The 25,913-nt window shown below is 38.3% G+C and overlaps 1 protein-coding gene across 7 annotated transcripts in view; it reads right to left on the bottom strand.

The window, feature by feature from the left end:
- The window catches only part of fstl5 (follistatin-like 5), a 165,940-nt gene that overhangs the window by 1,997 nt on the left and 138,030 nt on the right, over positions 1-25,913 (bottom strand). For all 7 annotated transcript variants that reach the window (XM_071506976.1, XM_071506977.1, XM_071506975.1 and 4 more), the window contains 6 exons: positions 19,693-19,719; positions 19,360-19,478; positions 14,476-14,625; positions 9,709-9,816; positions 6,976-7,100; positions 1-457 (listed from right to left, as the gene is read on the bottom strand). The exon at positions 1-457 is cut by the window's left edge and continues 1,997 nt beyond it. In XM_071506976.1, the coding sequence (XP_071363077.1) occupies positions 1-457; positions 6,976-7,100; positions 9,709-9,816; positions 14,476-14,625; positions 19,360-19,478; positions 19,693-19,719 (986 nt within the window). The remainder of the gene's footprint in view (positions 458-6,975; positions 7,101-9,708; positions 9,817-14,475; positions 14,626-19,359; positions 19,479-19,692; positions 19,720-25,913) is intronic.

The raw sequence follows: 25,913 nt of genomic DNA, 5'->3' as shown, positions 1-25,913 counted from the left end.
AGCATCAGTTTGACGGCCGGAGCTGCCAAACACATTGTACTGGTGGACCTCCGTGAAGGATCGTTGGAATGCCAGATCAGACAGGTGAAGGTTGGTGTGGATGTCAAAAGGTTCCTGGATCTCTCCCCGCTCTGAGATTGTCTGGATCCTCATCAAGCCATCACCATCATCAACAGTGACCAAGTAATGACCATCTGGAGACACGTAGGGAGTGCCAGTGACATCGCGGTTTTGTCCAATTGCACAATCTGTCACACTGTCCACGATGAGCTGGGGTTGTGTGGCACCAGTGGAATCAGGTCTGCAATTGACAAAGTAGTAGCCACCGAGATGGGTGTAGGCTACAGACTTGGGGATGCAGTTATACTCCCGTAAACTGATGTTTTTCACGTACGACGTCGTCTCCAGGTCAATTTTGTGGAGGACAGGCTCATTTTGATGAAGGATGAGTCCGAACCTGTATTGAATTTAAAAAGAAAAACAAAGATCCAATCAATAACACAATTTTGTCTTGAAAACCCCATATTATTAATTTTTTTGTCACGTTAGTCGCATTACCATAGGGATGGTGATGCCAATCAGTCAGTCAACAACGCACAACATTTGATGGTGATATATCCAATAGTCGGAATTTTTCAGACATTCATGTTCCCCTAGGAGTGAAGCCTAATAACTTTGGTGACCCGTGACTTCAAGTGCCACCACGAGATAGACATTTTTGTTTTTTGGGGTTTTTTTTTCCTCTCGTGAAATGTCTCAACAACCAATGGATAGATTGCAATAATAATATTTGGTACACACATCTGCGGCGCCTAGAGGATGAATCACAGTAGTAAGATTTTAATGATCCTGTCAAGTGTCTCAACATCTACTTATTGAACTGGCACAAAATGTTGTACATTTGTGGTTCTTAGATGATGTATCATGTAGTGGAGTTCCATGAAATTTCAAACACATCCCTGTCCACCTTGAGATGAAACATCATAATCTTGGTGATCCCCTATTTTTTCACCTGGCACCATCATCAGGTTGCATTTTCATATTGTCCAATACACTCTCCTACTGCAGCAGTGGAGTAGGCTGAAATATGACAGCAAAACTTATAAAAAAGTGGAGTTGATTATAAATTTTGGGTCTGCAGCATCTTTGGATGATTATGACAACATGAAGTAAAGTAAAGCTAATTTACTAAAGCTAAAAGGAAAACTAATCACAAAATGGTAATATGATCATGCATTGTGTTTGAAAATCCATTTTTCATACTCTATAGTGTTGATTCTTTTTATTTCCATGGTTTCCAAAGCAGCACAATCTATATATCAAAATTACGTCAAGCTGAAATAACAAATGCAAATTGATTTGCACAGGGTAATTATGAAAATCTTTGGACTGGTATAATTTCAAAGAAACATTCAGGAGAAAAAAATTGAATGTTGCTGAGAGGTCCATTTAGCCACTTGAACAGGCAAATTCTGGTCCCTGACAATCTTCATATTGGCAGTGTAGCATCATCTATACTTTCCCCTCTAATAGAATAAGAGCAGTTTTTTATGTGAGCATGGATCAGTGAAAATGCTACTCATTACAAAAACCTGAAGAATCTCTTAATGGCACATTACATTTTAACAGCTGAACAGGGTAGAAGAGGAATATGCAAAGAGCTGACAGGCCTCAATTAAATGTGAATACAAGCTGATCGGTGCTGACAGGAACTTCAATCTTGCTGTTATTCATTATCTTTTATGCCATTTGAACACCAAGCTGTCTGTACCTGTGGACAGAAAATGGCAGTTTGAAAGCCATGAAGCACACCATCATCCCTGTGGAGGGAATCATTGATCCAGAGATCATTCTGTCCACCAGGTCCAGACAGGAGGCTGCACTGGTCCATAAAAGATAAGATCTGGACAGTCTTTTTTATTGAAGAAAAAAAAAGTAGCCCATCAGGTGTCATAGACAATTTGTACACACAAATTTACACTGAACTGTCTTTAATATTTGTGTAAGGCCGGGCAGGCACTGTACTAAGCCAGATTTGAACCTTGAATTGGTCACCCCTGACTAATTTTCAATATGGATTTTTGCTCAATTTGTTGTCCTTTGATTTGTAGCCACTGTTGACTTGATGAATTACTGCCATATCAGAAATTTTGGCCAGCTGTCTAGCAGTTTGAGCAGATCTGTAATCAGATTCCCCACATGGCTGCAGTCAAAAGATCCATTATAGACTGGGGCGAACTTCTTTTAACATTAGTAGAGTAGTATTTTACATTTTGTGGCTACTTTTGGTCTTGAATGAGACAGGGATGTGATAGGAATAGACTGAACTTCATTACAGACAATACTGTCCACATTTTGATCCATATTTGCCTTACAGACATTTTTAAATTGAAAGCCTAAAGTCACACTGCCTTGACTTAAGATAACTTAGATAAAATTTTATTGGAAATGTTGACAGAACTGATTGGGGGTTTTGTGTTTACGGTCAGTGCTGGCTGTGCGGCAAGGCAGAATAAAACCTGTAGGAATGTCAGAAATAATGCAAAAGAGGCACAATCTGTGGTACATTAACTTCAGCTTTTAATGTATGTGAGTCCAGAAGAAACTGCATCTGAGTGGCTCATTTGAGTTGGGATTGTTCATTGGCCTTACTACTGTTACTGTTTCTTTTGCACTGCATTAAGGATAGACTCAAAGTATACAGTATAATATACAGTATAAAGTTTGAACACTCTTTCCCATTCAAGTTAATGGTACAGCAAACTGAGAGCAGCCAAAGCTAACCAGTACTGCTAAATAACATTCAATATTTTATAGGAAGTGTGGCAGCACAACTGTATAAGATTTTTAGGGGGATACGGACAAAAATATTGTATGTGATTGTGATACCAAAACAATATTACTATATACGTAGGTCAGTGCCAAACACATCTGCTCAGAGAAGCTGCAATAACCTGTAGCCTTAGTTCCTACTGCTACAGTAAGGTGACAGGTGTTAATGTCAGTGCAGTGCCATATAAATAGGCACAGTTGTCAGGTAATGGACAGTTTGTTTATAATGAATCTATTGTATTTAATGTAATGTATATATTATTTTCGCCTGTTGAACTTCATTATTATCTTTGACATTCATTAAACAGTTGAATTGAATAGTGTGCGCAAATTGTAAATTATAATTATCTCTTTTTAAGAACTTTAAAGATTGACTATAACTATAACTAACTGATATGAACATGATTTTTTAAACAATATTACAATATTAAATAACCTGGCACCAAGGTACATTTATTTTCTGCCATTCTAGAATCCTGAGTCTTATTTAAGTGTCAAGAATGACTAACCTACTGAAGACAGATTTATTCCATCTTCTAATTTAAGAGTTTGGAGATTGCGGTTCTTGACTTTAATGTCAAATCAACTGAATAACCTATATGTGACTTGAAAAGCTAAACTTGTTAGATTAAATTCAAAGGAAGCTCTCCGACACTAAACACGCTGGTTCTTGATCCTACCAAGTGCCACCAGTATTAAAAAATAAGCTCCAAGACGGATATGAATTTATTTTTTAAAATTTTTTATTTTTAAACATTTGGGAGACAGAGCTGAGGATTTACAGACTATTACCACTCTGCTTGTCAAACACTGCTGAAATTGTTTTGCAATGGGTTATATTCAATATTGTGGCTGTTGTGAGAAATCAATGAGTAGTGCACACATGCTGTGAAATATTGGTAACATGCTTGGAAGCTAAAGGTCAATGACGCATTTATCCTGCAAAGGAAAGATTATTCTCACAACAGCAAGACTTTTTTCCGTGTATGATAAATTAATAATCAGACATTGTTTGGCCTTCCTCTGATCTGAACACAGCTGGGTTGCTTCATTGGCAGACCCAGATTGCCAAACTGACAGCTGCTGTTTGTCGTTTCTACCATTGATTAATGCATTAAAGATTTTTCCCTGTTCTGCACAACAGCGTTGTGTTCAAATGAAGCTACTCCATATTTTATTCTCTTATCTTCTTGTACTTTCAGTTTGGAAATGACTGGGTCTGAACACTTAACCCTAAAGTAATGTTTACTCTGCAGTTCAAATTAAAGATCCTGAGGCCAAAATTCATGAACCTAGAACAGAGCAATGAATGCTGCACAGTAAAAGATATCCACAATACAGCAATTCTTGTTCAACCATCCTCCATCACAAAATATCAAATCAACATCTCCGTTGGCTTGCTTTGCCAAAAGGCAGTCTGTGTAATGATCAGAAATTTGTGACAAATAGGTGCAGGCAGCCTGAGCTGCAGGGTACTGTAGACGGCAGTAAAAAATACGAAATAACAGCTTTTTTTGCTGACATGCAGAGTTGCCTGACTGCAACTCGATAGGTTTAATGAATGACAGCCCCCAGAAGTTGCTTTGTAGTAGCTGCTGAGGGAATCCCCTGTCATTCTGGAAGTTGCTGAATATATGTTGGCTGTTCACACACTGCTCATGTTGCTTAATCGACTAATCAATGCTGCGTTCCTGTCAGCAGACAAATAGCTGTGTGGGTATTTAAAAAAAAAAAAAGAAAGGCCACAAGGCAGTAGTTAATTTAAGCTTCCCTAATTTCCACAATAAAAACAGCTGTCCAAATAAAGAACAACACCCATGCACATGAACAGACCTAAAGGCTTTAGTGTACTTCAGCTGTATAGGGGTATATTTTAGCAAATGTACAGAAGACTACTGTTTCAAGACTGAATTATGGGCTTGTACCAAAAGTATATGGTGAGAGAGCATTTCAATCTCAATACTTTGACATTACTTGTAACACATGCAATGTTAATGGCATGTGTTACGAGTGAGATGCACAACATCCATACTATGGAAAAGTAAATTTTCAGGTATTGTGTTTGTGTTTTTAGACATGTAAACAGCATAATAAAGGGACCTGGCTGTAGCAGTAACAGTAAGCTTATTTCAAGAGCATCAAAAATGATGAGCTGGTAAGGATGACAATTTTCAAACACAACATTGCAAAAAAAATTGCGGCCACACTGTCCTGCAAACTTTCAGGCAGGTCTCAGTGGATCTAATTACCACTGTGCTGAAATTAGATCCCCCGCCCTCCATCCAATTCAACTTAGCCCCCCACCCACAACACACACACACTGGACTGCTTACTCCTCCTCCCTAGGACACCATTAACATCCTGAAATCCTCCAGACCTCCTGCTTTTTCCTTACCACGCAATGACTTTAGCCAAGATTTAAGGAGTGGGAGTGGCTTTTCTCTGTCCACATTAAGCTTGTGTGTGACAACTGGTCATGACGACAAAAGTGTTTCGATACACTCTGCATTCAGCATGTCTGTGCTTTGTAGTTGATGAGCTAAAAAGTAAGCTCTCCCCCTCCGACTACTCTCTTTAATGCTTTATGCTGAATTTCTTTATTTTATCTTGGTAAAAGCACATAAGTAACCCTTGTCCAAGTGTGCTACTGTCTTATATGATAAATGTTAATTAAAAAAAAAAAAAAAAAACTCATTGAGTACTGACACAAAGTCTGGGGGCATCAGCACTAAGGGGGCAGGTGTAAAGACACACACAACACATTTAATATAAGGCTGAGCTGATTTAAGGCTGCTTGGTCCAAATGGTGGTCTTCGGCATTTACTTACTATTCTGGATGCTTAGCAACACAATTAAAATGCCTGTCCTAGTTTCTGTGATAGAGCTGGTAAAACTATGTGCTTTATCACTGAGCACATTCCTTAACATAACCACACCAGCTCTTTGATGGGTGATATGGGAGAGGATTTTATTAGAATACTTATTTTAAGGTTCATTACTCAACAGATACAAATTATTATATATGCACTTAGTGACCACTTTGTTAGGCAGATCTGTATATCACAATGCACTGGTCTGTCCTGAAGCCTATTTTTATGATGTCTGTAATGTTCAGGTTTTTTACACTGACATAGAGCTGTTATATTTAATTATGTGTTATCAATGAGGTCATAGTTGGGGATTGTGTTGTACTGGAATACATTATATGCAGAGGTGTTTCTGTATACATACATGAGAACAGAACATTGGAAACACATCTGGATATAATGCAGTCCATCACAACATCAACTTTAACTGATGATCTCACTAATTAACATATAATTAAATTTACACATTTCTGACTAACAACAAAAACTGAACAGTACAAACGTTGTAAAGGTAGAATTTATGGCAGAGCTGTTGTGTTGGATGGCAACAGATTGTTGTGGTGTATCAATAATGACCACTGCGTGTAAACTCAGTTACCATTGTGTTTGAATAACTGAGTTTTTATCATTTAAATCACTTGGCCGTTGCTCCAGGGTAAAGGCCAATCCATACCATCCGTGACTGATTCTGTGTGCATGACATAAATGTTGTCATCCATCCATGTCTGCAAGGGTCCCTGTGGACTGTATGCATAAAGTGCACCAACTTGCATGCTCCACATAACAAAAAAGAGACTTGTTTTGAAGAGGGGTTGTGCGAGGGGATTTGGTGTTAATGACATTTATATGATTCTTCTTTGAAACAATACAAAGACCCAGGCCATATTCTACTATTCCCGTTAAGCGGTCACATATTATATTGTTATTCTTGTTCTTGTCTTCTACTTCTTGATTTTTATAGCGGTTGGTAAACAACAACTTGTGTGGCTGCAGCTGCTCACGCCTTTAGTTTGAGAAGACTGAACCTTTAGTGATTGAAAGGTTGCTGTGGCTTTGTGGCTTTTGGATTCCTAACATTCAGATATTCATATACATACAGCAGCACAGACAACCACTGGACCTTTCTCCCAAAACCTACATAAACAGACAAATACACACTTGCTCTCACACAAAATACCCATCCACATCATTGCTGTAGAATTGAGTCTTGGAGAAAAAAAGTGAATAAAATGCCAATGGGGTGAATTTAATTTGCAAAACATCATACAGAACATACCTGATGTGGTTAATGATGAGGTTGGAGGCAGGAATGAAAAAATCATCCACCCTGTCAAAGCGCCTGCCGACCGGCTGTGTGTGAACGGTGTGGTGGGAGACTCGTCCACTGGCCTGATTGATCACCTGGTGAACACCAACGGAGGAGGTGGGTGTTTAACATGAGCCTGATGAATACCCTTAGTGCTCCTGGTTTCTACTCATTGAACTCCATGACTGACACTTATTTGTAGCTTACAACCAGAGTGCATAAATACTTGTACAGTAGATATTTTTATCTGTAAGAGTATGATTCCAAAAAAAAGCACTGTCCCCTCAAGTAAATCAATTTATTGTGCTGTCATGTTTATCTCATTGTTTCTCTTATTGCTGAGATGTTTGCTTTTCAGTGGGAGATGATGTGTGCTGTTGTCATTGGCATCTAAATAATACTTGTGCATGCATAAAAGTGCGCAGAGGTATGCTTGTGTGTAGGCAGGGTTTGCTTTGATTTTTCTACAATCCACAAAGCAAATTTCCACAGACCAAAACCTGCTTTATCAATTTCTGTGCAGGCGATGACAAGCAGGGTTTTCAAACAAAACAACTCAAGATTTGAGCTGAATCATGACAACTCTCAAAGGAAACAAGGAAACAAAATATACTTAAAAAGAAAAAAAGTTAATTACATAGTCATTGATTATATTTGTAGCATTATCCTTATATATGTGTCATGGAGAACTGTACTGAACTGTACCGTTCTGTACTAAAGCACACCAGATCTGGATGAAAGAGTGACTGACATTTAAGGTCTGGCTTTCAGTTTGAGTTTGATGGTGTTTATATCCATAGTAGGTGAGCAGTGTGTGATTTGTAACCCTTTCATTGTTTTGTTGAAAGATGACGTGTATTAAAGAGACTAAAGTTCCTTCACTGTTCATCTGCCATGAACTAGGATGTGACAAGAGTTCGACCAGTAGTCAGTAGCAGTGGCCATGCCGATGTGTCTGCTGATATTATATATATATATAGTGATATTAGCTTGCTGCAGATAAATCTCTGTATGTGTCCATTGTATTTGGAAAAAATATGACAACTTACAGCTAATTTTTTGGGCTTTTTATGCCTTTATTACAGATTAGTGGAGACTGACAGGAAAGGAGGTAGAGAAGGGGGGAATGACATGCAGGAAAGAGTTGGACTGGTCGGGAGTCGAAGTGGTGACTGCCTGCTAAGAGCGTCTTGCGCCCAACATGGTACGCACCCTAACCACTCGACTACTGGGCTGCCCCTGCTAATGTCATTATTGATTAATCTGCTGATGACATTTTTGATTAAAGAACTGTTCTGTCAGAACATAGTGAAAAATGCACATTACAGTCTCTGTAAGCCAAAATGGTCTCTCTTCAAACGTCGTATTTTGTCTCACCAACAGTCATATCATCACTCAAAAATAAATAAATAAATAAATAACTTTAACATGTATGAGAAAGAAAAGCAGAAAGTTCTCACAAATGTGAAGCTGAATCTAAAGGAGGTCTGGATTTTTTACTTGAAAAATGACAGATATTATTATTTATTATCAGTTTAGTTACTGATTATTTTTTGGCATGTGACTAATTGATTAATCAACTAATTGCTGGAGGTATATTTTGTGTTTTCGATATTTAAGCTAATAAACAAAGTAACTATCAAACAATTAGTGACATGAAATTAAAGAACAGTGACTCTATTGGTGTTGGCCTGAAAAATCCAGCATTGATCAGACTATATATCTGATCATTCTTAGATTAAAACTGAAAGTCAGCACTTTGTAGTCATTGTTTTTTTTTTCCGATTCCACCGTGCTGGAGTCCAGAGCCAAAACAACTGAAAATCTGTCATTGTCCAAATACTTGCACACTGCACTGTAAGTGACTATTAATTACCCTCATCGGACAAGACAAACAAATCAGCAATCCCAGAGAAGCTGTAGTGATTAATGCCACATTCATGTCATATTGGAAAAAGGGGAGGAAAAGAGGATGGCAAGTTGGAGGAATTCACATTTAATTAGTTGTCATGCCCTGCTAAGATGTGATAACAAGGTTATTTATATAACATACTCTGTGTGTGTGTTGCTAATGAAAAAGTTTTTATTTTACACCATCACAACAAAATACAGAAGTTCTTCAATTTATTGTATTATTGGATAGAATAAAGTCTGTGAGTATGAATATAACTGATCAATGTGGGTCGCATGACCTTGGACTGTGTGTATTTCATGTGTTGACAAACTGATGCTCTATGGTTGTTTGAGACTATATGAAAAAATGTTCACATGTATTTTATTATGATCAGCAGTAGGACGCTCATGTGAATTAATCAATTAATCACTAATGAGTCACTGTTTTGATAATCAATTAATCATTTGAGTCACTTGTCAAACATAAATGCCCAAACATTTGCTGGGACCATCTTTTTAAATGTGAGTTTTCTCTGCTTTATGTGTGTAAAATGAATTTCTGGACTGTTGGGTAAACAAAAACAATTTGAAGAAGTCACTTTGAATTCAGGGGAATTGTGATGGCCAAAAAAATAATACACAGAATAATAAATAATTTGAGTGGACACCCCTTTACTAACCTTGGATCAAATCCTGACAATGTCAACTGTTCCCTAAATATCTTTGTGTTTGCATGGCACATTCTCTGCCTTTCTAACACTTCAAAAACTCTGCAGAGGAATATTAACATTTGAGTGAATGTGGTTTTACCTGCAGAGTAGGGAAGTTCTTCTCCATGTCTCCCCAGCTGAGCAGCCACACCTGGTCATGAGATTTGTCATAGTGGAGCTTCACAGGATAAGGGTCGGTGTTGACTGTCTGGAGGAGGGGGACACAACCAAACCAAACTGAGCCTTTAAAGACAGCAGGGCAACAGAATAACAATTCAAGGCAATCTAGACTTTGCTTTTGAAGAGATCCCTCTTTGATGTGCAGTGGTAATGCTTTTGAAAAGTTTTACTGCACACTAATGCATCGGGGGTTGACAGGAGCAAGCCTTCTTTTAACAAGGCGGACTGGAGATGTTCTTTTTATGTATAAGGTGTTTTCGGTATGGAGCTGCATTTCAAATCAAGTGGTGACAGACACAATTGCTTTACCACACTGAAGTAATTGCTTTTAGTCTTTATCCGTTCCTTGACGCACGGCTGCAATATTCCAAGTCAGAACAATAGATGAGTCGCATGTGACAGAAAAGCGCTCCTTATGCATTATGTCCACCTGATTGCAAATAGACAGCAGCCTCAAAGGGAATAGGGAAAGTATGGGGGTGAAGAATGCATGCAGTCGCTTTACTCTGAACAACAGCAAGAGAAAGCAATCATCTTTTCTCAAGAAAATTATTGCAAACTTATAGTTCCAAATAATTCCCTTTGACTGCGGCTTACTTTCTATAATATTTGTTTTGGTATGGTGCCCTAATAATATTGTTTACCTAGGCAAAATATATACTGTTTTACAGAGAGAGTGAACAGCTCCTAAGAGGGTTATTGCAAAAAAAGATGAGAATATCCGTTGAATCCTAACTAATCTCTGAGCATGTAGTCATCTGAGAAAACAGGTGTTCATGTTGTTCTTTTTCTCTTGACTAACAACTTCTTTTAGGCTGAGGAAGATTATCAAGATCCTCATCCAATATGCTCTTGTAAGTTAGGCTATGAACACGGATCTGTCAGAGATGAAGCATGAAAAACATTACAGCAGTTTCAAACATTTACCCGTCTACTATTTGCATACAATCTGCTCATTAAAAAGTCTTCACAAACATTTAATTGGTTAATAATTTAAAAATTCAATTTGTTCATTTATATTACTTCATGCACGTCAATCATAATATCTTAATATTTTAACATAAACCGGGGAAACCAAAATCAGAACTTGTGTCTCTCTTGCTATTTGAGACAAGAGATGGGTTCAGGTGGTTAATTATCAACTTCTAATATAATGCAACGAAGCTAAACCTCCAGGCGACTGAATAATGAGCTTGTGACAGTCTCTGGGACAACAACGTGCTTACTGGCAGGTCCCTGAGAGGTTAGTGAGCTGTAAACAGCCATCATGGTGTCAGGAACATCTGCAGGGATCTGAGCCACCCAGGATCAACCTGACACACCCAAAAACCCACCGACACTGATGGTCTAACTGAATACTGCTCATGAGAAATGAGCTCAGTGTAGGAATTGTGCCCGTTCCTGTGTCCGCCTTTTAAAAATAAAATTCCCCTCAGGAAAGTAAATAGTGCTGTAAGGTGAGAGTATTGCCTCTTACACCATCTGTGAGCAAAACTGCAGGGGTTGCCATGTAACAATATCTATGAGAAGTTGCCAGGTTACAGTAACCATGAAAGGGTGGGTCTCAAGGTTACTCGGTCACCACATCAATGTAGAGGTTAAGTGTAAGTCTTGACATTTGCAGTATGTATGAATGGGTCAGGTCAGAGGTTAGCAGTTGATATAAAGGTGAACGAGCTGATGAGCTCGCTTTGTCTGTTGGTTCAAGTGGCACAGAGCAGGGGTGACACACTTTTAGACAAGTGAGAAACCTAAAAGACTTTGTCATGTAGAAAAATCTAGCACACGTGATACGAAAAAGTCCTGTAATCTATTGTCACACTGGGGTTTGATAGCAGTTTATCAAATCTAAATTCTTTGCAATTCCTTTATCCACTCTAATAAAGATTTTCATTTCAACATTTCCAAGTAACTAAAATTATAAATAATTAAAATCTAAAAGTTAATTTAGATGTGTAATCAGCTTTTGTTGGCTGAGAACCCAGAAACAGTTTAGAATGGCATGCTGATTGCTGTTCACAACCTGTAGCTACAACCTGAAAATGAGAAAAGCAAAAGATATGACCTGTTGATTAAATGTATCTGACACATTAGAATAACAGGTGTAGTCTGCTAACTTTTACACCTTAGTTTTCACAAGGCACCTGCTCCTAACACTGGAGGGTCTGATTCTGAAGTATTTAGCTGATAAGCTAAAAATATCCACGAGTGAAGGTTTGACTGAGAGATGGTATGTGTGTCAACAATTTCTGGTTGAGTATGGACACTTATTTTTAGAGAGGCCTTAGCCAGACAACAGCCATGTTTACTTTTGCTGTTACAAAAATAATAATAATTAGCTACCGTTGATATAATTAGTCATTTCCATTGCTAAAGGCAACGGTCAGTGCCGGCTAAAAATGAGAAGCCTGATAAAATTGATATTTCCCAAATTACTGTATACCAATAAAAAGAGTGAGAAATGATTAGATCAGTTAGCATCAGACCTTAGTGAATCCGGGTACTATGCCAAACATGTGGAGAATACTCCACATTTCATCAGGATAGTCTCAATTTGTATAAATAACCTAGGAAAATCTGAATAATTTGAAAGATGCTATAATCACCTGGACTATGTCTGAAATCACTACCTCTTTACTGTGTTGTGCACTACATTTAAAGTCCATTAATTTATTGTGATTCCAAATTGTGTAAATTGCGTAAATTTATCCACTAGTGTGCCCTTAAAAATTCAACAACACAACAAATTTACACTACTTTTTCCTAACAAAGTAATGTGACACATTTTATAGATGCTAAAATTATAGTTGTGTGACTGAACAGCAGTAAGTGATGATGCACAAGTAGAAAATAAAAAAAAAAGCAAGTGTCTGAAATCTCAGTTCACGGCTCACTATTTAGCAATGGGAGAGTGATTTCAGACCCCAGAAACAGTTTTGAGCATCAGCCTTTGAATCTGACCTTTAATGATTACTGGCTGACAGGTATCTCTAAAGTCTAAAGACTGCCAGTATCTGTTTACATCACTGAGCCATATTGTACACCTGTTACCATGCAACCACATGATTCGAAGCATCTCCATAGTTACTGGTGCTATGTCACAGTCAGCAATGTGCAATGTTGACTGCAGTGTGGCCCACCCATTTTTTAGGTTGTTCAATTTCTGGTTTTGTCTTTAACTTCCAATTATTTTTGCCAGCTGCAGTAAACTCAGTTCACACAGCCTACTCCAAGTTTGTCAAAGCTGAGAACACACCTCACCATTTACAGTATGAACATTCAAAAGTGGATTAAAAAAGACTTAAAAAAAGTTACCTATAATGTTAACTCACATAGCTCAACTAGCTTATTGTGTGTTGCAGCAGTATATTAACTTCATGTTTCTATGGAGAAAAAATGCAACAGCACTGATGCTAACCTATCAGTATGATGATGCAGGTTACTATTAATAACTTATTATTAGTTATTAACATTATTTTCAGCTTCCACAGACAATTACTAAACCACCTGATTTCTGATTGGTTGATTGGGAAGCTAAACAATAAATATGAATTAAAATACAACTTTTCACCGAGTTCTGTTTTATTAATAATTTAATGTCGAATTATTAACTTATACAACAATAAGTCCAGGTAATGAAAATGCACATAGCCAAATGAGTCTCAATTGTGACTTTTGGGTGAAGAAATACTGTATTTGCACATGTCTGAACAGGCACAAAGACAACTCCTGATATCACATTGTTAAACTCAAAACAAACAAGCACATTCTGACCACTGTAACAGAATCCTGAAGATTTGTGGGCCCACAGGTCTAACTAAATAAACTAAACAAAATAGTGGTTGGGTGTTTGTTAGGTAGTAGAAGAAAGTCTCTCATTTTCTTCCAGCTGTGGTAGTCCGTCACACTGTGAGTCTTACTATACAACTGATCAGGTGCATGCTTCGATGTAGATGTAAAGCAGTTGTCCATCTACACAACCCAACACAGTCCCATTCTGGTGTAGACAGCAAGTTAAAGACAAAATGACAGAGTAGGAACATTTGATGCTGAATTCCATCAATACTATTTGCTACTCACTGCAGTAATTACATTTCTAACTGCATGCAAGTTAAATGTTAGACAACACTGGTTACTTAAACAGTAAATGTGACCTTGAGCAGATGTGATGTGGAGCTTAATACACTCTTGACATTTAACTAGATATATTTTAGTCTTTAAAACTGGAATGAAAAGCATATGGTCCATGCTACTATTAATGCTATTAATATAAAGGACAATGTGTATTGTATCAAACTGAATCCTGAGTTGAAGGGCACGATTTGATTGAAAAAAAAATGTCCTTCATTCAACAAAAGCCGTCACAAAAAATACCCATATGGAGTTAAGATTTACCTAAGGTTCTTGTGAAATACATTGCCTTTAAATCAATGCACAAACATTTTTCACTTTGACAAAATAAGTCCCAGAGAAGGGGAAAAAATCTCTCGCCTCCTCCAACCTTGAGGTTTGTTGGCACAGATGGAGGCTGTTGTTTAGTTCTGTGAGAAACAACTTTATACAAAGCATGAACAGGAAAGGAATTTTTTTTTTTTTGCATGCTCTGTGTTACATTTTTAGCTCTAGTCTCTAGTATTACTGACAAAATTGACATGAACCTGGTTTTCCAATTTAGCCTGAAAATTACCTGGACAGCCTTCTGAGACTGGATGTCAACTATGAGCACTCGATCCAAGGTTGGCTGTGTCACATAAATAAACTTGTCCTTGACGTTGACTGCAGATGACCACACACACCTCTGGACAGCCTCTCCTGGTGAGGTGGGGCACACCTCCTCCTGGAAAAAAACAAAAGCACAAACACACACACTATCAACCTATTGTTTCTCATATCACAAGGAAATACAGCTCATTAAAAAACAATTATCTTCATCCAGTCATTATTCTGTGTTGTTTACTACTTGCGTCTTATCACCTATGCTGATGGGAGTTGTGTTATCTTGGCAACTTAGATAAATGAGCTTTGCGAGGACCTGCAAAATCTCTGTAATCGCTCCCATTTGTCCACCCATAATCCACAGAACAAAGCCTGCAGACAAACTGCGGCTGTTCAGCTTCCAGTCCTGGCAGCTCTTGTCTTCCTGGCCAACAGGAACCTTAACCGGCCTTCTGTCTCTGGAGCATTCCTCCCTTTCACCCCCTTTCCAGCCCTCCAAGCCTCCGGGCTGTGCCCAGCCGTTTGTTCCAGACTCTGTGGGATGATTTAGGGAGCTGCTGGCCAGCAAGGATGAATGAAGGGCTCCGGCATGGCAGGATTAACTTTTTTCAATATTTACAACCACAGAGGCATTCCATGACAGGTACCTTTCCACAGGCCAACATCTCTTAGTTAGTAGGACATAAGGTAATGTATGAACTTCAGTGAACTTCCATCCTGCCCCGTTGTATTCTCTGTCTAGAGCTGGGTTAAAATGGTTAATTCGGGTATTCTAAAACAATGACAGTGTGGTGTTTTTGGCTTTATAACAAGGTTTTTAATTTTTTGTATCGGTAGGGTCTTTCAGTGTCCAGCTGTGGCACCATCTGTCAGTGTTTTTGATCCAAAACAGGTTGGAGAAGACAGTTTTGAAAGCCAGAAATCCCTGCACTTGCTGAAGTAATCATTGAGTCATTGGTATTGAACCCTGTGAAACCCCTGCAGACCCACACTGTGGTCATTTTGTGTTACATGGCTGTAAAATCTTACTTATTGCACCTTTTAAGAGGTGAGAAATTGAACATCTGATGCCCAGCTGAGGGTGTGAATGGAGGAGACTGTAATCCTCCTTGTGTTTATGTGTGTTGCATATGTCTGTATGTGTGTGGGTGCATAGCATGTATGCGATTTATGTAATAACTGACAGCTTAGAGTGAAGATATGTTTTTCCCTTTATTATGGAAATGCCTACACTCTCCTGTTACAGAACAGTATACATTTTTCATGGATTCACAAAAAATCCTTACTGCATATCACATTATCCAGCACTGGAAACATGCCAAATAGAATACAATACCGTATCTATTAAACAGAACCTGTAAAAAATTAACACTGCATAAATATTTTCAGAAAGAATTTCGACTCTTTACAATTGTGAATGTGGATGATGACATTTTAAACACCCCTGTTGAGATATGCGAGGGTTCTGATATTCCCCAGTTAAGACACTGGATGATTTGTAGTGTTAATATATTTGTGACAACATCAGCCGTCAGTGGGGAGGAAACTGCAGAAAACAGTGAAGCAGCAACATCCAAGTGTCAAAAAGAGGAACTTTACAGGAAGGTAGCAGCACACACACTTCTGTGCTCTCAATGTGCTTCTCCAAGGTCTCAATCCAAGCTGCTATAAACTTACAGTATGATGTGATGCTTGTCAAAGAATATTTCACTTTTTTGTGCAGTTTTTCAAATGGCAGATAAGTCAGTTAGAGTTAAAAGCTTTTGCACCTAATAATATCACTATGAGACAGATTCACCTGACATTAAAGGACATCCCATGAGCTCATTATTTCATCCTGATGATTTTCTAAAAGGTTCAGATTTAGATTTTCCCCATGCATACAAAAGTTGTATTTTCTAATCTACCAACTTGTTGATTATCAAAGTTTAAAGTAAACAAGCTCTTCTTGGAAAAAACTAAGAGGTTCCAGTGATAGAAAGTGAAGTGAAAATTGAGAGAAAGTGCAAATGAGCGGTTGATTATATCCCTTTAGGGACACACAACAGGATTCTCCTCTGCTGCAGAGAGAAGCAAAATAAAGATACTTCCTGGACTGACTTTCTACGATTGGACATCACAGTGTTTTCCCCTGATACTTTGTGTATCACAGTGGTGATACACAAATATCATATGGTAGTTAAGGTAATGGATTGGCTATGAAATTACCATAAACAAATCAATCAATGCTCCTTTGCAATTCAGAAAACTTGAGCGTCATGCTGGGAGCAGCCTCATGTGTTCACATAGCAATCCCCCTAGACAGCACTGGAACTGGCACCACAGAGCCTGCAGTGATTGATATCCTAATACAACCACCTCTCAGAGGAACGCTTGGCTGATTGTTGTGCATTCATGGCATATCTTTATGTATAACAGCCATCCAATCAGTGCTGGGCTTCTGGATGAAAAGCAGCTCGGAGGAAAACGTCCATTCAAGAACATGTGTAAATCTAACGGGTATCTATCAGTGAACCACTTTGAATATTTTCCTGCTTGAGAGCTTTAGTGATAAACGGTGATTCAGTGAGGGAGGCTGGGTGTAAACTGAGAGGTGAAACCCCCCACTGACTGCACGTGGGCTGTCAATGAATTAAATTAAAAGGGACTGGCTGCAAGATGGTTGCTGTGTTTACTGGGCATCGTTCTGTGCCACAGAACGATGCCCAGGGGAACATGTGTGATTATCAATAACCACTTTAGAGCTGCACCAATCAATGTTTTATAATAACAAAGGAAAAAAAGGACTGGGTAATATAAAAGGTGTTGTTGTTAATAGTATCAAACAAACATATTCCTTTCAGCTCTATAAAGAATTTTAGCTTGTACACTACCTGCCCCGCACCAACTGGCAGACAGACAAAGTTAGCAAGTAGCTGGTGAACATAGTGGAGGACTTGGCAGCTAAAGAGGCAGATATTTACCTCAGGAGTTTGTGGAGACTAAAACAGAACTAAAAGGAGAGTGAATGCTGGACTAAAACATGATTCCAAACAAATGCTAATGATGAAGATGATGATGACAAGGATAGGTGAATATGTAAATAGGCAACTGTTTTGTAACATGGTTGCCAAAATAACTTTATATGGAGATAATATGTCGATGTTGTGTTTACAGGTTGTTGTATGTGTGAGACAATGACATCACTATTTGTCGTGCATGTACTGGAGCACATACAATATTAATCTGTGTGCACTTATACGTAAGCTGAGGGTATAGTGGTACGGTAAATTTAGAAGTACAAGTGCAAAGCCTTTTCTTGAGCAGGACACCGAAGCTTTACCTGCTCAGCTGCACCTGAATAAGAGTCTCAGCGAAATCCCAGTAACTATATTGACCACTAATGATTGATTTCAGTAGCTGCTACTTGGTCAGACAGCAGGACACTTGAAGTGCTGCTTGTCAAGGCCAGCAAATCATAAATCACATCATCAGTCTCACACTACCACATTTTCCCATTCAAAAACACAAGAAAGACCTTCCTATTTACCCACAGGAGTTCACTGTAAAACATCCACATCATAAATGTTTCAGTATTTCTTACTTCATGTTAAAAAATGTACAGGCTTTGATTTATTCATGCCAGGGACTCGCAACAATGTTGAATGCTCTCCATAACATTTCTTTTTTTATTACACTATCTGGTTCTTTGATAAAATGTTCTAATGTAATGAAATAGAATTGTTAAAGGGGGTGTTCTGCAGTGTAGTGAGTCTGACAGGCATAAATCATTACAGTTTTTGGACTAAGCTCCTGGACAAGAAAGATGCACAGGTCTTTTGATTGTATTACAATTCGAATTACTTCAAAATAATTCAAATAATATCTTGAATTATTACACTTCAACTAGTGAGCCAGCTCTGGCAGCCAGCTTAAGTCAAGCTTTTGGACTCATATATGTCATACTGCAGTCTTTGCAACACAAATCCATCGCAACTTGCGCAATAAGGTGGTCTATTTAAAGTCATGTCATCTGTTATGCCACTCACTGCACTGCTGCTGCCACTTTAATCAGCTCCACCTCCACTGCAGCATCCACCTGTAGGCTCTGAGGTCACTCCCCAGTCTCTTTCTGTTTAAGTAACTGATGCACCAAGTGACAAGATCAGAACCTAGATGCCACACATTAACTACTCTGTAATCTCTTAAAACAGTATATGAAATACCATGTGAGTGGGGTGAGTGGTTGGATATTCTTTCACTTCTTCAAATGACTGAATCAAAGATGCTGCTATTTTTCCATTTTTACTCAATTTAAAATTGCACAGCACCTCATTAAGATGGCTCAAGTGTAGCTGGATTTGCATAGAGAAGCTGTATCTATGTCTTGGGAATCAATTGTTGTTACCAACTTCTCACATGGTTCATTGTTTGTCTTAACCTTTGAATGAAACTTTGTACTGGTTGCTGCCACCTCAGAATTCATTCATGAGTCTGACCCTGATGAAATCTGTACTAAACAAACCACACTCAGAAGCTAAGCTGAAATAACAAAGACTGATGACCAAAATGTAAATCTGAAGTATTGTTAAAATACAGAGGAGACTGCTGTGTTTCTATGGTGAATAACATTAAGGAAGTAGGTAGGAGGAAACAAGGAGTAAGGAAATAACATACAGGAAATGGTCAAATGGAAAATACCTGAAACCAGCACCTTCAAACATTCAACTCTATAGTACATAGTAATGATGATCTATAGCAACACAAAAGCTCAAATGCTCCTCCTCACACAGATGCCTGGGTTGGTCCAGGAAAAGTCCAGTGAGTCACTGTTTAAAAAAAACAAGCTGAATGTTTCTTTTTCCTGAGCACTCACCTGCAGAGCCAGCAGCTTCTCGCTAGGCTTAATGTGTCGTTGTATCTCACATGCCACCGGCTGAATGACTTTAATACCATCTTCATAGAACACATAGAACATGTTGCCAATGCCAAGACCTGCAGGAGAGTAAAAATAGCTCTGTTACACTCCTGAAATAGCTTAAGCACAGAGTGAACGTTTGCAACGGAAATAAGCCTACAACATTGTTATCTACTTCTAAAGCATCAAATCATTTAATCCCTCTCATCACAGTTCAGTAACCCTATTACAAAAATTCAATTAACTCAGTTTAATGAATTCTATAGTGGAATAGAAGCGGTCTAGACGTACCTTCTTCTCGCCACAAAATGTTTGCCACTGTGAGGGAGAAAAAGAGGAAAGCACAGTTGAAAATAAATGCAAGAATCAATAGGATCCCCTTTGTGAGAGCTAACACCCAAACACTAACTCCTATTGAGGCAAAGAGGAAAGCAGACCACATAAAAGTTTTATGGAAACTGTCTCTCTGACACCTCCTGCAACAGACAATCGATGGAGCCCTCTGCTTGGAAATAATTTGATACCAAACACTGGAAAATGGAGTGCGGTCAACAAACTACAAGCACTGTAAAACAGATTTTTGGATGCTGCAACCCAAGTACGCTGATGTTGAGACATGTGAAATAAGTCTCAAAAATAAAATTTTACACATCAGATCATCATCCATCAATATGAGTTTTATAGATAAGCTGCCTTTGACACACATGAGCAGTCCACAGGTGTCAGGCTCAGATGATTCTCATAAGTCATTAGGAAGGATTAGTGTGTTGCTCCTTCACTGGCAAACCATTTTGGCTCCTATAAAAAGGTAATTTCTCATTAAATTCACTTAGAGGTGACTAATGACATGAAATAGGGAATGAAAGCCACATAACTTCCCGAGTGCTTTAATGGGCGACCTAAAACACAGGCCAGTTAGCTTTCAAAGCAGCTTCAGTTTCACTGAGCACTCAGAGAAACCTTTTATATGACTAAACTTGTGATGTGGTCGGAAGAAAATGATTTGATAATTCATTCGTTATATAACATTATTCGTTGTATAACTTCTAACTTAGGTTTTGGCACATCTGCACTGATGACATGTTGATTTTTGTGACATGAAAATATGTAAATACAACAAATAGACATTAAAAACAAGCTATGATTCAAATGTTAATGCACTGTTAGTTTTTATGTCTGGAAGCTAAAAAACAGAAAGACAGAAAAAAAAAATTCTGCATGTGCTAAAATTTGGGCTTCTACTAAAAGACTCAGAACTTCATTAACTGGTTAGACCTTAATTGACTTGTTAGGAATTTTAGGCAGGTCAAGAAATGTTTCATCTGATAAATTCTCTAGTCTTCAAAACTTGTGCTAACACTCATCAACCATGGGCTCCACAAAGCTATTTCCCCTGAGGTGTCTAAACCTTTGCAAACACCTGTATAGTTACTTTCCATATATCAGAGCAAATGCTACTCAATCAGTATTATCCTCCAACCCACCAGCAGCACTACTATCCTCTCACCCTGACTTTTTAACTGTGACCTTCCCTCTCATTGTTCATCTGTCCCCCAGTCTACCTTCTGTTTCCATCCCATCTTCCATTTTCAGGCATTTTCAGTCTACAAACCAATCTCCAGACCAATTCACATCCGATTCTAATCTCGCCTCTAATGCAATGCTCATTCTCGCAGCCTCTTGCTCGGGTGGACAGATGCAGAGAAAGAAAAGGGAGGAGACAAAGCCGACTAGACACCACTGTGCCGTTAGTCAGCCTTAATCTTTCAAAAGTGCCTTGTCAAGTGTTTCCTGTGCACTCTTGCATACCCTTTAGCTCATTAAAAGTTACACAAAAGGAGTGGAGTCTAAAGATAGAGGTACAGGGAAGGAAGGAAAGGCAAGGACAAAACATAAGGAAAAACAAAACAATTTATTTGAGATGTGACAAAAATGGAAAATGGAGAAAATGGAAAAGAGGAGTTGAGATGAGATCTTGTGTACCCCGGTCTTTTCCAATAGCCCACAGTATTGATGCTATTCATCACTTGGCAGAAAGACCGTGGCTGCTCTGCGCATACAAGGGGCCCATACATCAACTTCATCATCCATATAACAAAACAAGCTGGCTGCCACTGTAGGCGGTGAGTTCACTCTTTCTGGCCGTAATAACTGTTTCCACTGGGCTCCAAACACTGGGAATGCCATGCTTACCAACCAGCCTGGACTCTGCAGTTCCTACCCGTCAGCAAGGTTACATAAATTCAATTTGTTTACAAGAGCAAGCTGCTGCGACAGTGAGCCAAACAGCCTGTGGTGTTCACCATAGTGGCATGGCAGAAGAGAGCGAATACATAATATAGGTAGACTAATTGGGTCACAGTAGATGCAAATGCAAAATGTAACTCAGGATAACTGCCTTGGGTGTGCACGTTTTTGCTGCTCCTTCCAGAAATTATCCCAGAAGTTTCTTGGAAATATTGACCCCTGCAGTTTGTTTAAGTTGTGCTTTAATTATAAGCACCACATTGACAACAAACTGCAAGTGTTGTAAGAAGTTGAGTGCCCACTCACTGCTGTAGCCATTTATAAGGAAGCAGAGCAGGTATGCTGAAGAAATGAAGAAAAATCTTTCCTTCTTCATCTGCATTAAAACAAATCAAATATCCTTTCACTGCGGTGATTGATAACAAGCAGAGTAGGTACACCACATATCTATTACTGTGGCCTTGCCAGTAGAATTTTAGATGTACCTGCCAACACCCACTTACAGTACATCCAAGCCTGGATTGAGATGCCTCTGGACCCCCTGCTTTGGGTCTTAGCCAGAGCCTGTAGATCAGCAGAAATTTGTCTTTATCAGTGGCGTCTCTAATACTAACTTCAACAGTGCTCTCTCAATTGTTCCCTTTTTTTTAAATGTTTCCCTTCTCCAATATTAACATGAATTCTACTAATTCTACTAACGTTGCCCTTTGTTTTCTCTTATAGATTTTCTATAAAGAAACATTTCTTTTGTTTTCTAATTAAAATCAAACAGTACTTATTTTCTTAAAGACCCTGAAAACCCTAAATAAGTTCTTAAAACTCTTAATAAGCTTCATATTATGAGCAAAGTGGTCCTACATGGCACGTCTGTCCATCCTGGGGGACAGATCCCTCCTCCGTTGCTCTCCCTGAGGTTTCTTCCAGGGAGGTCCAAATTGTGGGTCTAATAGAGGGTGTTGTATGCAGTACAGATTGTACAATCCCTTTAAGTAACTTTCTTCTGTGTGATTCTGGAGTATAGAAATAAAACTGACTTGACTACATTGCCACACATTTTTGGCAAAAGTCAAGAGAGTTCTGGTTATCTGACATGAGAGATTTCTCTTTTTTGTGTTTTTGTGTCTGCTTTTCTAAGAGGATTGGAGTGGGCTCAGTTGGCATACTTCACATACATCCCTGCACCAGTGAGGACTGTGCAATATTTGTCAAATATGATCAAGTCACAATGTGATTAAAATATACTTTCACAGTCTTAAGAAGCAAATTAGCAGAGTTTCAACTTCATGTTGTTTCTCTTTTCATACTTTTTAGTTGAATATTTAGATTTTTATGTTGTTGAGATACTTAAGGTGTGAAACCAATTAGAGGCTTTAAAGGATAAGGCACTAAGACTATATTTTTACCACTGTCAACAAATCCCATGAAAAGACCAAAACTAATAATCCATTACTCTCTAAATGCTTTCCCATTTTTCCTACCAAGTTTATTGTAATGAAGAGACATCAACCAGTACAATGGTGTGACTCGATGTTTAATCATTTCTGGACAACAATCAAGCTCTATGTCACAGATGAATAAGATATATCAGATTACACAGGTAATACTTGTTAGAAAGATCAATTGAGTGTTCGTTTTGGTCTTTTCATGGAATTTGATGAGAACAATATAGAAAACTATACATATACAGTATTTTAGTATAGCTGAATTCACAATAGAGCTATTCTCATTTACATGTTTTGTGTTCAGAAATGGAACAATTATGAAATAGTGACTGAAATGTGGCCCATTAAGACTGCATCTCAAGCTATTTTCAAGCTGCTGCTCCTCTCAGCTAAAAATCAGTTTTTATAATCCACATCCTTTAACAGAATCATCACACAAATACATTAAAGGCAATAGTTGTGCTGTGATTTATATTTTATACTTGTAAAATGATCACTCAGAAAGCGGGTGAAAAACTCATTCATGTCAGCGGCCCTAAAGTGAGCGAGAGGTGTGCCTGTGGAGGGAAACCCTCACGTCTAACTGTATGACAATACTGTGACTCTGTTCTAGAGAAATAAGCTAAGGTTTGTCCAAAAACTTGCTAGATTTTTAGCTAGGTGCTTTTTGAATTAAAAAAAAAATTATAATAGGGGTTTGAAAATTTTGCAACAAAACACTACTTGTTCATGCCAAACCATTTTGACAGAGCAACAACCAGTGGGGAAACGCCATCACTTAGCCGGCCGACCAATGGTGTAACCTTATCACTCAGTCATGTAGTATTCAACTGATCAATGGTGACCATTCGTTCAGTCAGTCAGTGACAGACCCGGTTACAGGGCTGTCCTCGCTGTTGTGGTCCAGCCAAAAATGGCACAATAAAAATTATAAGTAAACTTAAAATCCAGTGGTAAATATTCAGAAACAAAAAAGCACTGTAATACCTTTCTCTACCTCAGCTCAAATGCAGTGAGGTTTAGAGAGTAAAATAAATGGTTATGCAGTTGCAACCTTTACAAGGTAAGCAGAAATAAATAAATATATATAGTCTTGTTTGATTTGTAAAATGTAAAAATGACAGTCAGGGAAATGTGATGAAGGGCCATTTTAAACACTGAGATACTTCATGTCTAATTCAGAGTTGCCACCAGCTAATGCTGTCTTGGTATTAGTGTTAAAGTGATTACGGATGAAAAGAATTTCAGTTTCAGTGCTTTATCCTCCACACTTGGCTTCTTCTTTCTGCACTACACAATCATGACTCACCTAGTGATCAAGTCTTTTAGCTTTTATATTTTAACCATCCATTGTTCAGCCAGCAAATTCTTGTGATTTTTTTTTAATATTTGAGGACACATGAAGATTGAGGGTTAACCTCAACAGAAAGTCCCAGACAGTACTGTTTACATACACATAGAGTAAGAAAGCTTTGAAAATAACAGGACTGACTGCACTAGAATTAGAACTGGAAGCCTGTGGGGGACTGAAGGCTGTATCATCTCTTTAAAAGGAAAAGTATTCAAAAGACTTAATCCTCGGAGAAAAATCCTTGAGAGTTTCAAAAAAGTACAACTTACTGGAGAGAGGTTGAAACATCGGAGCTTGAAAAATAAAACTGTGCCTCATCACAAACAAAAACTGCTATTGGGAGGCGTGGAGAGATACATATCTATTTGTTCAATGAATGTGAACCACCTACAGTGCTGGTAAAAACAATTTTTGTATAATCAGGTTCAAAATTGCCTTTTAATTGTTTTATCAGTTTTATGAAGGTTTGCAAAGTCACTTAAGGTAACAAAATCTATGCATTTTAAGCATTTCAGTTTACATACTTGGTTTAATCTTATGTAACATGTATGTATGTTTGTTTTCAGGTTGTTTTTGCATTATTTCTTTGTCCAATCTGCTCTTTATGTTTTGCATTGATTGATTCATTACAAAGATCAATCAGTACTGTAATCAGTAATAGTACTCTTACGTCAGCCTTTTACAGAATACATCACCAGAAATATTCATAACCTGTCATGTTGTAACCACAGCTTAAAAGGTGTTTAAACTTTCCACTGGATTTACAATATTCATTTCACAAAGCCTTCAGCATGAAACTCAGTCGACAGGCAGTAGGGTGCTGACATTATGGATAGCGTCACTGCCTGGTTAGAGCTCCTTGTTGCTGACAGCGTGTCCAACGCTGTGTGAAAGCCCGCTGTGATGGGAGGGACTTTGCTGATGGAAACATGGACGCTATTTCGGCACGAGCTGATCTCCTCTATTCAAAGGATGTGGAGCAGACAGCATGGTGGACAGTGTAGAATAAAACAGCTTTGTGAAGACTTTGGTGTGAGGTAGTGGTTCTCATCCATGTGGGATTGATGCCCAGGAGTTTACAGGGCTTTGTCGCAAACAATCACTTCACCAACAGATTTCAATGATTAGGATCTTCCAAAGTGTCTGCCTCAATCTGTGAAATCAACTGGTGTCATATTTGATTGGAACAAAGCTTATGAACTTATAGATGCCGAAAAATGGTGGAGAGACAATGTAACAGTATATTGAATACAGACAGTAGAATATGTAGAACATAGAACTGTGTAAAGTGTAGAGTAGAGAGCAGAGAAAAGAGTATAAAGCAAAGATAGCACAATCTTTAAAATAGAGACAATAAAAGGGTGATTAAAGGGGCAATAAAGGGGATCGATTTGTATGAAATCCGCAGTTTGTGATTGAGGCAGGTTAGAGGGTTACTCATCAGCACTGATCCAACAATTATTTGCTAAGTT

Source organism: Trachinotus anak, unplaced genomic scaffold, assembly GCF_046630095.1.
Source record: "Trachinotus anak isolate AG129_WGS33_773 ecotype Australia unplaced genomic scaffold, CSIRO_AGI_Tana_v1 ptg000021l, whole genome shotgun sequence".
Lineage (NCBI taxonomy): Eukaryota > Metazoa > Chordata > Actinopteri > Carangiformes > Carangidae > Trachinotus > Trachinotus anak.
The sequence above is the reverse complement of the archived record's forward strand: the minus strand, read 5'-3'. Positions and strand labels throughout refer to the sequence as shown.